The sequence below is a fragment of the Nicotiana attenuata genome, unplaced genomic scaffold (genome assembly GCF_001879085.1).
Source record: "Nicotiana attenuata strain UT unplaced genomic scaffold, NIATTr2, whole genome shotgun sequence".
In the NCBI taxonomy this organism is placed as follows: domain Eukaryota; kingdom Viridiplantae; phylum Streptophyta; class Magnoliopsida; order Solanales; family Solanaceae; genus Nicotiana; species Nicotiana attenuata.
In genome coordinates, this window is record NW_017672213.1 from 69,464 (window position 1) to 80,833 (window position 11,370).

Below are 11,370 nucleotides of genomic sequence, written 5' to 3' on the forward strand. Positions count from 1 at the left end.
ATTGAAAGTAAATTTAACTAAACGTTAAAGTTAAATCATATTAGTTTAACTTAATATTTTAAAATTAAAATTTGGATATTCAAAAACTATACGAGACTTACTATAAGTTGCAATTTTCTCATATCAATATGATAAAATTATATATTTTAAAATGTTGGTCAAACTTAACACCGGTTCATGACTCTCGATAAATGAAATATATCATCTAAATTGAAAACAACAGACTATGTCCGCCAACTGGCTACATCACTCGCATTTGACATTACTTCCCTGGCCACGGACATTTCTCGATAAATGAAATGTGTATTGAAAACAACGGACCGTGTCGCATTTGACATTTACCCTAATATGTTTTCTATAAATAGACTTGATTCTCTCTACGTACTTGCCATCCCACCCCATTCTTAACACTACACTCATCACTATATATTCACCAACGGTAAAGAATATGATCAACAAAGCCACTCCATTGCTCTTTTTGCTGCTTGCTGTAATAATATTAAGCACTTTAACTCACGTTCAGAGCGATCATGTGTTGCCAGAGACGGCGGTTTTCGACACCGGAGGGTTGAGCAGAGACAGCTTTCCAAAGGGATTTGTGTTTGGAACATCAACTTCTGCTTATCAAGTAGAAGGTGCAGCCAGTAAAGATGGCCGTGGACCTAGTGTTTGGGACACTTTCATTAAAATACCTGGTATACATAAATGATCTTCCATTTCTACTCCTCTCTTTTTTTCTCTTATGTCGTGATTTTTATTTTTATTTTTTTTGGACGATTTTGATAAGCTGAAATTTGAGTTTTTACTTGGTGTTAAAACAGGACGTGAGCCCAATAATGCCAGTGGAGAGGTCTCTGCGGACCAGTACCACCGTTATAAAGTAAGTTTACATGTATTCTGCCAAGGGTCAATTTCTACGTTAATTAGTGTATTTACTATTCTTTGTGATAATTATGAGTCCGGGAGTTAATATAAATATACATATTCTACAAAAAAATATATGTTGTTTCTATACATGTAATTCAAGGAAAATATAATAGGCATATTTGCACCCATAGTCAGATTCCCTTTGTACCGCTGTATTCTTTTGTCTAAATTCTTAAACTTTCCGGTGTCACTAACAGCTTGTTTGGATGGTTGTTTGGTGTCGTTTTCTTTTTATAATGTATCGTATTTTATTGTACTACATTGTATTGTATTGTTTGATGAATATAACGTTTGGATAGATTGTATTGTTTGTTGTCGTTTTGTGATGTCATGTTAGAACATGCGCAGCGGAAGCAAGCAAACAATCCAGGCATCAAATACATCTAAACTAGACAACGCAATAATAACGAGATTAGAAGCACTAGCCTCTTGAAATAATTGCACAGATCTTCCAAACAGCAAGAATCCAGGGCTGCAGTCTTCTGCTATTTGCCCAGTAGAACCTTGGACGATTTTTGCTTTTGGGTGAGCAAGAACAATACAACTCTAAAAGGTGAGTTATTGGGTGAAATTAGTCTTACTTTAATAGAGTTATTTTTGGCCGAAATTGTGCTCCAAAAACGTGTAGGATTCTCCTTCTACAAGTAGAATCCTACTCCAACTCTATTAGATGACTTTTCTCCCAAGTCACTTTTTACCCAAGTCTTGTCCAGGTTTTTACTAGGTATAACAGGGACCACAGAAATAATAAGAGACTACCAATTATAGCATTAATTGGAAATTAGCATGAATTAATTCTTACTATAATTAATTGCAATTTATTCCACTAAAAACTGCAATTGAACTCCTCAANCAAATCTCAATTCCAATCGCCAAAAAAGGAAAGCAGAGCAAATGTTCAAGGCCACAGGTTGAGTTTTCATGTGGTGTAGGAACAAAGATTGATGAAATTAGTAAGTACTAAAAAGGATAGTAAACTCAAACTACAATTTGCATATAGAATGAATTCTCAATAAACAATAGTAGATCTTTCCATGAGTTACCTGAATCACAGGGAGAGTAGGTAATTGCAGATCATGGCGCACATGCTTGAAGAAGCTCTCCAATCTGCGCTTATACATTTTGGCATCCTCAAGTGTCTTTGTATCACTCTCACCTTGGTACCACAACAATGCCCTTACCCTTCCGCCGCATCGAGTGGCCGCCTTTGTCCTCCTTATCATCTGTTTGTAAAGGAAACCCCCAGGAGCCCATTCAGTAATACTCGTTCCTCCAACGGCACAAGGAACCAACCCAATCACTCCAACACTTGGATCCCTCTTCAAAACTGTATTGGCAAATGGCATCCCTGGACCAATCCCACAAGTGTTGTTCACATCTATGTCTTTGTGAAGGGGTTCTTGAGCCTCAACCCATGTAAGTCCTCCGCTGAGTCGGAGGATTGATGGGTTGGCCTCGCATTCACGTGGGATGACACCATCCCACGTCTCATTAGCCACGCCAGGGCGGTTAGAGTGATTAATCACGCCGCCTCGGCCGGAAATGTTGCTCTGCCCGGCTAAAATGAATATGTTTTTAACCAGTGAACAATTTGCTAGATCTGCTGTGCTTACCCATCTGGCGTGTGCTAAAAGCACCAATAGAAGATAAGGGAGCATTGTTTTTCTGTAAACCATTGATAAAAATTTGAAACTTCAAAAAACATTTATAGATAAGATCTAGAAAGACCCGTACTGCTTTATTCCATCCTACTTTATCAGCTACAGCCCCACCAACTGTTCAATAACACTAGGAGACAAAATTCTGAGCGGTGCAAGTAGTTCCTCTTAAAACCTTTGCCTATTAGCAATATTTTATAACTTTGTGATATTAAATTTATCACGAATTGATCTTAATCATTCTCATTTTTATAACCTTATTACTGGTGGTGAGGAAGCAAATTTTGATTTATTTGTAAGACTTGTTAATTAGGCAGTCTAAAAGATGCAACTCTGAGATTTAACCCCGATTGATTTAATAGTCATGTCGAGCTGCATTATCAAACAGGCATTTGGATTTAACTCTCATTATATTAGATTAATAGTGTACGGTACAATAACAAAGTGGGAAAATCAGACACGTCTGCTATACATGAATTGGAAAAGAAAAAAAAAAGCAATGCACATTAAAGGAGAAATGAGCAACAAAAGCAGCAAAGGGATAAAATTAAAAAGAATAGCATCCAACCTCACCGGGAACCATAGCAGGTGAGTAGATATCCATCTTTTAGAACTTGTTAAATTCTACATTTAGCGCATTTTTACGATTAGAATTAGGGGTTTTTTAGTTTGGGATTTTTCAGAGAAAATGATGCATGCTCCCTTCGAAGTGGAGACGGTAAGAATCGGAGGGGTTAGAGAGGATAGACAGAAACAGCTGGGAAGACCACTGGAATATAATGCGGCAAACGGAACGTGGAACAAAATAAGGATCCCAAAAAAAAAAAAAAAACCTACACTAGAAATATTGGTACACCACTAAAAAAAGAAAAAAATATAGTATTAAGTAAGAATTGATTCCTGTTCTTTTAGGTAAATAAAAGAGTATTCAACCAAGTGAACCATTCAAATTTTTCAAGGCATGGGTGCAGTGAATAATATTAGACCAATTCTTAAAAATACATACATAAAATACCTAATTTGACAGAAAGACCATAGGTTCACGTGCCCCATAATTTGGATTATATCTGCCCGAGTATATCATGAAATTTTCAATCTTGCAACAAAAATTTCATATGACGAGTCTCAACTCCTACTCACCAAAAGATCTACACCTTGAGCCTTCCACTTGAGGAGAAAAGCAGGAAAATAAACGAAACAGAAAGTAGACAAATACACAACTATCAAGAAATGTACCATGAGTTTAATAATAATAATTATTCAAAAAATACGCTGAAACTTGTACCGGTGAAGATGGCATTGATTTCACTTGAAATTAATCTCATTGGAGTAGATTTTTTTTCAGCTTAGATAGCAAATATGTTAGTTTCGAGGTGCCGCAACCGTGGATTTGGATATTGGGGTTGTTCTTCAAAGGCAGAATGTTATTCCTATGTACACAAAAATTGGAGATGTGGCAATTTGTTTTTTCTATGTCCTCACTTCCCTCCCACTCTAGTTTTCTCATGGTTCGTTGCTGAAGATGGTAAGCACACAATTTTGTCCAACACCAATTGATTATCAACTCTCCATTTAGCGCTCCAACGGGTTTTACATTCGATTGATAAAAACTCGGACAAGTCATATCAAGAATGATTGTCTCCCTTCGACTCCACGTATAGTGATCATCTTCTAAGATCCATGTATACATTGTTGTACCAGTCATCAGGGGCGGATCTATTCTACGAGGTCGGGGTGCCACGCCACCCGCTCGCTTTGCTAAAAATTTCACTATGCATGTAATATATCTGTGTGAAAATGGTTATATTAAAGAAACGGCACCCGAAATTAACAAAGTCGATGAGTGTGCCAGTGGTTCAGCGTCTCTTCTAAAGGTTGTCATTGACCTCGGTAACGCGAGATCGATTCCCTGAAGGAGCGTTTACTTTGTTTCTCTCAATTTTTTCCTTTTTTCTACTAAGGTTTTCCTTTATTTTCAGTTGGGCCCTAGGGCCTCACCTCTTTTTCCTTTTTCTTCGTTTTCTTTTCCTTTTTTTCTTCCTTTTATTTGCTAAGTTTCTCTCTTTTTCTTTAAGTTTTTATGACTTTTGTACAATCTTTATTTTGTTTCTATTTTTTATGATTATACCTTACTTCATGAATTACTTTTTCCAAGTTAGGCATATAATGTCTCTTTTTTTTTAATGACACAATATTAATTTAAATATTAGAGTATTATTGGAACTGTCTTTTCTATTAGCTTTTGAAAAAAATAACTTGATTAATAGTCGTTTTGAGTTGATTATTATAGGTTTGAACGTTGAAGGTTTTGCTTTAAACATATTATCATATAATTCGACAATTAACATGTAAAAAATAACCCAAGAACGTTAAAAGTAAATTAATCTTGTCAAACAAAGAATATGTAGTATTCAACTATTTTTTAAGCAAAAAATTCATTGGAGACGCTCTTTCACGTATCTTTTGTTATATATATATATATATATATATGAGCCTAAATCGAACTTATTTGCTTTGTGAATGAAAGACTTATTCGAGTAAACTATAAACTAACCGAACCGACCCATCCTTCCAATTCGGTCTTGTAGCTAGTTGTAGGTAATATTTAGAGGCATAAGCATAAATTTTCATAAATAGCGTCAGCATTCGAAAAAGTGAACAAATGAATAAACACCTATAATAACAAAGTCAATTTTAGTATTTATATCCAATATTTTTATTTTATCTATTATTTATATATCATATATTTAGTAAAAAATTTTGGGGAAGTGATGTCCTGTGACACTGCTTGGTGTCATATATATCCGCCCTGGATATACTATATGCATAAAGTAGTGGCACCCGCAACCTCCGATTCCTGAATCCGCCTCTGTGTGTGGTATGGATGTAGCTTTTTGGCAGCACGTACAGACACACCTATTACATTTTGTCTACAACTATACATATATTATGCGTACATTTGTCACAAAAAATAGTCGAGGGGTAAGCGTACTTTTTAATTATCCACGGGTTTAAAATGCTGGATTTGTCTCTACTTAACAATATTCGATATGGATTTGTTATATTGAACTTTTTTTTTTAGCAGGCATTACTCCATATGTTAATCTTAATCACTACGATTTACCTCAAGCACTTCAAGATAAGTACAAGGGATGGTTGAGTCATGAAGTCGTGTAAGTACAGTCGTACCTCTCTATAACAGCATCGTTATGTAACAATCATTCACTATAAAAATTAAGTTTCTTTGGAACCATCTTTCATGTTATGTTATAATATATGTTGTTTATAACAACACTTCGCTATAACAACTAAAAATATTTTGAACAAATAAGGCTGTTATAGAGAGGTTTGACTGTATATCAAGAAAATATACCCCACATGATTTCTTGTGTTGATGAATAAGATAAGCTAAGGTTACAACCTTGTTACTTCTTTGTTCTGAAAATGCTTTTGCTATTTAAATCTTGCAGGAAAGATTTTACTGATTATGCAGAATTTTGCTTCAAAACATATGGAGACAGAGTAAAGAATTGGTTCTCATTTAATGAACCAAGAGTTGTTGCTGATTTAGGGTATAACACTGGATACTTTGCACCTGGTAGGTGCTCCAAAGCATTTGGCAATTGTACATCAGGGGATTCTGCAACTGAGCCATATATTGTTGCACATAATCTAATCTTGAGCCATGCTGCTGCAGCTCAGAGATATCGCGTAAAGTATCAAGTAATAATCCTTTTTTTGGATTTAACTTATATACACTAATAATGTAAGAATTTTACGCTATCGTGTATTTTAATATGTTGACAAGAGTGGGTTGCTTCTAGTGGTGAGCACCCTCCACTTCCAACCAAGAGGTTGTGAGTTCGAGTCACCCCAAGAGCAAGATGGGGAGTTCTTGGAGGGAGGGATGCCGAGGGAGTTCTTGGAATTATACTGGTTGTTGTTGTTGCTTTATTTGGATATCGTACGCCATATTTCAACTCAAGACATACTAGGAGAAGATGAGCAAGTTTTAACTTCATCTTCTAATGGCAATCACAGGAGAAACAGAAGGGAAAATTTGGAATTATCTTGGATTTTGTTTGGTTTGAACCTCTGACCAAATCCAAAGCTGACAATTATGCAGCTCAAAGAGCAAGAGACTTTGAATTGGGATGGTAAGAATCTGCAAATATGGCACTACATTGATTAATACTATTGCAAAATTTTATTTGGACTTTATTATACAGGTTTTTGCATCCTCTAGTATATGGAGAGTACCCCAAAACCATGCAAAATATTGTTGGAAATCGGTTACCCAAATTCACAAAAGAAGAGGTTAAGATGGTCAAAGGGTCAATTGATTATGTGGGCATAAACCATTATACTACCTTCTACGCATATGATCGCCATCTATCCAAACCAAAAGCCCTTGGCTACCGACAGGATTGGAACTGTGCATTTGCTTGTAAGATACAAATATATATTAGTTTCACTTCTTTCTTTTAAAGATTTTATTACTTTTTAATTCATTTCTTGACCTGATGCAGATGATCGGAAAGGCGTACCAATTGGTCCTAGGGTAAGCACATTGAATTTAATGTTTTTGTAAGTTGTTGCCATGTAACTAGGAGGTCACTGGTTCGAGCTGTAGAAACAGACTCTTACATAAATGCAGGGTAAGGTTACGTATAATAGACCCTTGTGGTCCGGCCTTCTCTGGACTCAGTGACTAAGCTAGGAATTTCCCAAGGGTGTTCAAATTTGAAAGAAGTGAAAAAATTCCTGACAAAGAGTATTCAATATGTGTTATATACCTCTAAAACGTAATATTTTACCTATATACACAGTGTAATTTTTTGACGCCTTATGACCATGTGGCTTCGTCCCTGTCCGGATCCCGTGCATAACGGGAGTTTAGTGCACCGGTGTGCTCTTTTTACCTCAAAAAAGACTATATTCCCAACTGTATGGCTAATTCCATCTTTATTTCGAATGAATGTAGGCGCATTCCGACTGGCTCTATATTGTGCCGTGGGGTCTCTACAAAGCTGTCAACTATGTAAAAGAACACTATGGAAATCCTACCATCATTTTATCAGAAAATGGTATACTTAATTAACTAGTACAATGTTTCCAGACCAATTTAAAAGGAATTCTGAGGACTAACTATAGGTGATTTTTCAGGTATGGATTATGCAGGCAACATTTCCCTTCCTGAAGCTCTGCATGACACTAAAAGGATTGATTACTACAGAAGCTATTTAGCTGAACTAAAGAAGACTATCGATAAAGGAGCTAATGTCATAGGCTATTTCGCGTGGTCATTGCTCGACAACTTTGAATGGAGACGGGGTTATACTTCTAGATTTGGTATAATCTATGTTGATTACAGAACACTCAAGCGATATCCGAAGATGTCAGCATATTGGTTCAAGCAATTACTTCAACGCCATATGCATTAAGCTCAGACTTTGCCTCCTGTATTTGCTTTCTCTTTTAAATAGTTTGCTTTGTATAGGAAATGCGTGTTTAGAGTAATTGTCCCCCGTAAGTTGGCTTGGTGATCTCTTCTTAGAGGCTAGAATTTCTAGTCCTGGTAGTTTTATAGAACATCATATAGCCTTCCAGCAATATACACGGGCACTGTAGTTTCATGATTCGTAATATTTCCATGATTCCAACATTTCCACAGTTGAAATCGAGATCATCTCGCTTATCAGATTCCATTGTGGAAGACACAACTTTTCTGATGATTTCGCCATGATATACCTGATCCATGCATAATATCATGAAAAATGGATACAATTTTTTTACTACTACTTAGTATTAGCAATAGGTCTCTTCAACTACTTCTGATGAGGTTTGAACTGCCAACCAACTCTTTCGACTTGAGAGTCATCAAAAGAATGAATGACCGCTAGAGGGGAAAAGCGATAGACATTAGTTCCCTACTACGTCTTTGTTAGGTGTTGTTCCGATAGAAATTGAATGACCACTAGAAGGGGAAAGCATTTATAAGTCTTGAATCACTGCAAAAACTGTTCTCTTTTCTGTCATTCAATGGCTCTTATCTGCCGTACAATCAAGATTCAACTGTCTCTAACAAATGTACATAAAATTGAAGACAAGTTTGCAAAATCTCATGTTCACAGAATGAACAATAACCTATGGCTAAGAGTGCCGATTTTCATGTCCTTTTGTATGCACAACCAAAATAGTGGTACTAATAAGTAAGAAACCAAACAAGGGAAGAAGACTAATTTTGCCTTTGAACTATTTGAAATGTGTTAATTTTGTTCTCCGTCTCATTTTTGGCCTAAAATTGCTCTCACTGTTAGCTAGGTAGCTCGAAATGCCTCTCCACTAACGGTTAAAAAACTACTAATATGACAAAAGTCGAGTCCATTATTCAAATGGTCACTGAACTATTCAAAATTATCTCCTAAAGTCACTTTTCTTTTGTTTGTAACAACAAAGTCACTGAACTATGCATATTGCACTCAGAAGGTCACTCAACTAGATTTTTTAAATTTTGGATTGCCAAATACCTATTTTACCCTCTAAATTATAAACATTTATCTTCTTATTTTTTTTAAACTTTTTAATATTATGATTTTCCTCTTTTTAATTTATATTACGAACTTACCTATAGAATAAATAAATATAATTTATAAATTAAAAAAATAAAAAGTACTTGAGCATTTATAATGCTGGAATAACAAAATAATGAGCGTAGTAAAAAAATTAATTAGAATAATTTGTTAGTAATAATAATTTTAGTATTAACAACAAAAATTCAAAATTTATTTACACAATTCAGAATGAAAGAAAATAAAGGTTGTAAAATACATATTCCATGCACGTAATATAAAATTAATTATTTAAATACATGTATTTTTATAATACACGTTATATATTCTTGAAAATTATGCTCAATTATATTATTATGTTTCTACCAACTTTCCGACGACACAAAGTTATGCCACCGGAAAGCAATGGGACTATCTGTATAGGATAAAATATGCTATGTTAAGTCGTGCATGAAATATATAAAATATAATTGAGCATAATTTTCAAGAATATATAATGTATATTATAAAATACCTTTATTTAAATAATTATTTTTATATTACGTGCATGGAATATATATTTTACTATCTTTATTTTCTTTCATTCTGAATTGTGTAAATAAATTTTTAATTTTTTTTATTACGAACAAATTATTTTAATTAATTTTTTTACTATGCTCACTATTTTGTTATTCCAGCATTATAGATGCTTAAATAGTTTTTATTTTTTAATTTATAAATAATATTTATTTATTCTATAGGTAAGTCCATAATATAAATTGAAAAGGGAAAATCATAATATTAAAAAGTTTTAAAAAAATAAATAAGATAAAATGTTTATAATTTAGAGGGTAAAATAGGTATTTGGCAATCCAAAATTTGGAAAATCTAGTTGAGTGACCTTCTGAGTGCAATAGGCATAGTTCAGTGACTTTGTTGTTGCAAACGAAAGAAAAGTGACATTAGGAGATAATTTGAGATAGTTGAGTGACCATTTGAGTAATTGACTCGACAAAAACCATCATAAAAATTAATTAGGATTGAAACGCAATATAGATTGCAACACTAAATACAAGCCCCTACATACTCACATCTAGGGCGGTGCATAATTTGGTAAATACTGAATTATCGTATCGAAACCGAAAATTTTAGTATTCGATATTTGATATTTTGGTATTCAGTATGGTATTTGGTTTAAGTTTAAAAAAATGGTATTAGGTATTTTAAAATGAAATACCGAAATACATATAAGAAATCTAAAATTTTACTTTCCTTTATTCTCTAAATTCATCAATTAACTCTAAGCAAGTAACAAGATATTCCTCTAAGTTTTGTCTCTCTAGGTTGGTATTGTATGAGTCAATATTAGGTCGAGTTTAGTGAATGCAAACGGACGAGCTGAGGCCGAGGTCGAAGCCAATTGCGGTCCAGTGGCGAGGAGTCGCCCAGAGAGAGAGACCAGTGCCAAGGTCGAGTAGAGAACAAACAGCAGCAACAGTTAGAATATTCTTAGGATTATGAATAGGAAAATTCCCCCCAATTGTACTTTCTTAGGTTTTCTAGGAATATCTCTTATAAATAGGAAGAGAGAGGGAACAAAAAGGGGGCTTCTAGACTTTTCTGAGGAGAACATCTTGTAAATGGTTGACTATCAAGAATATACAAAAAGCTTGTCTTCTCTCCTCTATTTGATTCCATTACTAAACATTCCTCTTTTATTCACGATTCATGAACACTTTGTTCATTTCCATAATCTGTTGTCACACGCAATAGCCAGAAGAAGGAATCCTCTATGTAATTCAACATTTGGGTGACAAATTCCTTCTTATTACATTTAATGCCATTTGTCACATTTATTGCATGTTTTCCTTCTCATATTTATTGATAGTCATTGAGCATTAACTTGGCATTCATTGGCTTGAATACGGCCCCGTACCATCCAAATTATTGAACTTCAGATCTAGGATCTTATTACATTTAACTAGGATTCACCCTTTATCTACTTATTAAATTGGTTTAACAAAAAGGGCCTAAAAAATTTTGGTCAAACAATTTGGGCGCTGTCTGTGGGGAGTTCCTAGTTAAAAAGTTTAGTTTCTTCTAGATCTAAAAAAACAACAACAAAAGCTTCCTTTTTCTTGTTTGCACAAGCTAACAATAGCAGGAAAAGGAGAGGAAAGACTGAAAGCAGTGATGGGTATCACTACTAAGACGAGGAGAATGTGACGTCGAGC

The 11,370-nt window shown here is 34.6% G+C and overlaps 3 protein-coding genes across 3 annotated transcripts; 2 read left to right on the top strand and 1 right to left on the bottom strand.

Moving 5' to 3' along the window:
* Window positions 1-326: 326 nt before the first annotated feature.
* On the top strand, window positions 327-1,110 carry LOC109212350 (beta-glucosidase 44-like). Its single transcript, XM_019375983.1, has 2 exons — window positions 327-695; window positions 822-1,110. The coding sequence occupies exons 1-2, from the start codon at window positions 449-451 to the stop codon at window positions 968-970; spliced, it is 396 nt and encodes a 131-aa protein (XP_019231528.1). The 5' UTR covers window positions 327-448; the 3' UTR covers window positions 971-1,110.
* A 695-nt stretch (window positions 1,111-1,805) lies between these two features.
* LOC109212349 (probable carbohydrate esterase At4g34215) lies at window positions 1,806-2,720 on the bottom strand. The gene has a single exon (XM_019375982.1). It carries the CDS (start codon window positions 2,601-2,603, stop codon window positions 1,911-1,913), a length of 693 nt encoding a protein of 230 aa, XP_019231527.1. The 5' UTR covers window positions 2,604-2,720; the 3' UTR covers window positions 1,806-1,910.
* A 2,907-nt stretch (window positions 2,721-5,627) lies between these two features.
* LOC109212347 (beta-glucosidase 44-like) lies at window positions 5,628-8,286 on the top strand (the record flags this gene model as incomplete). The annotated part of the gene is made up of 7 exons (XM_019375979.1): window positions 5,628-5,758; window positions 6,056-6,308; window positions 6,627-6,742; window positions 6,815-7,032; window positions 7,115-7,146; window positions 7,570-7,672; window positions 7,752-8,286. Coding segments are annotated over 7 exons (1,131 nt in total), but the record flags the coding sequence as incomplete, so codon positions are not given.
* Window positions 8,287-11,370: the final 3,084 nt, after the last annotated feature.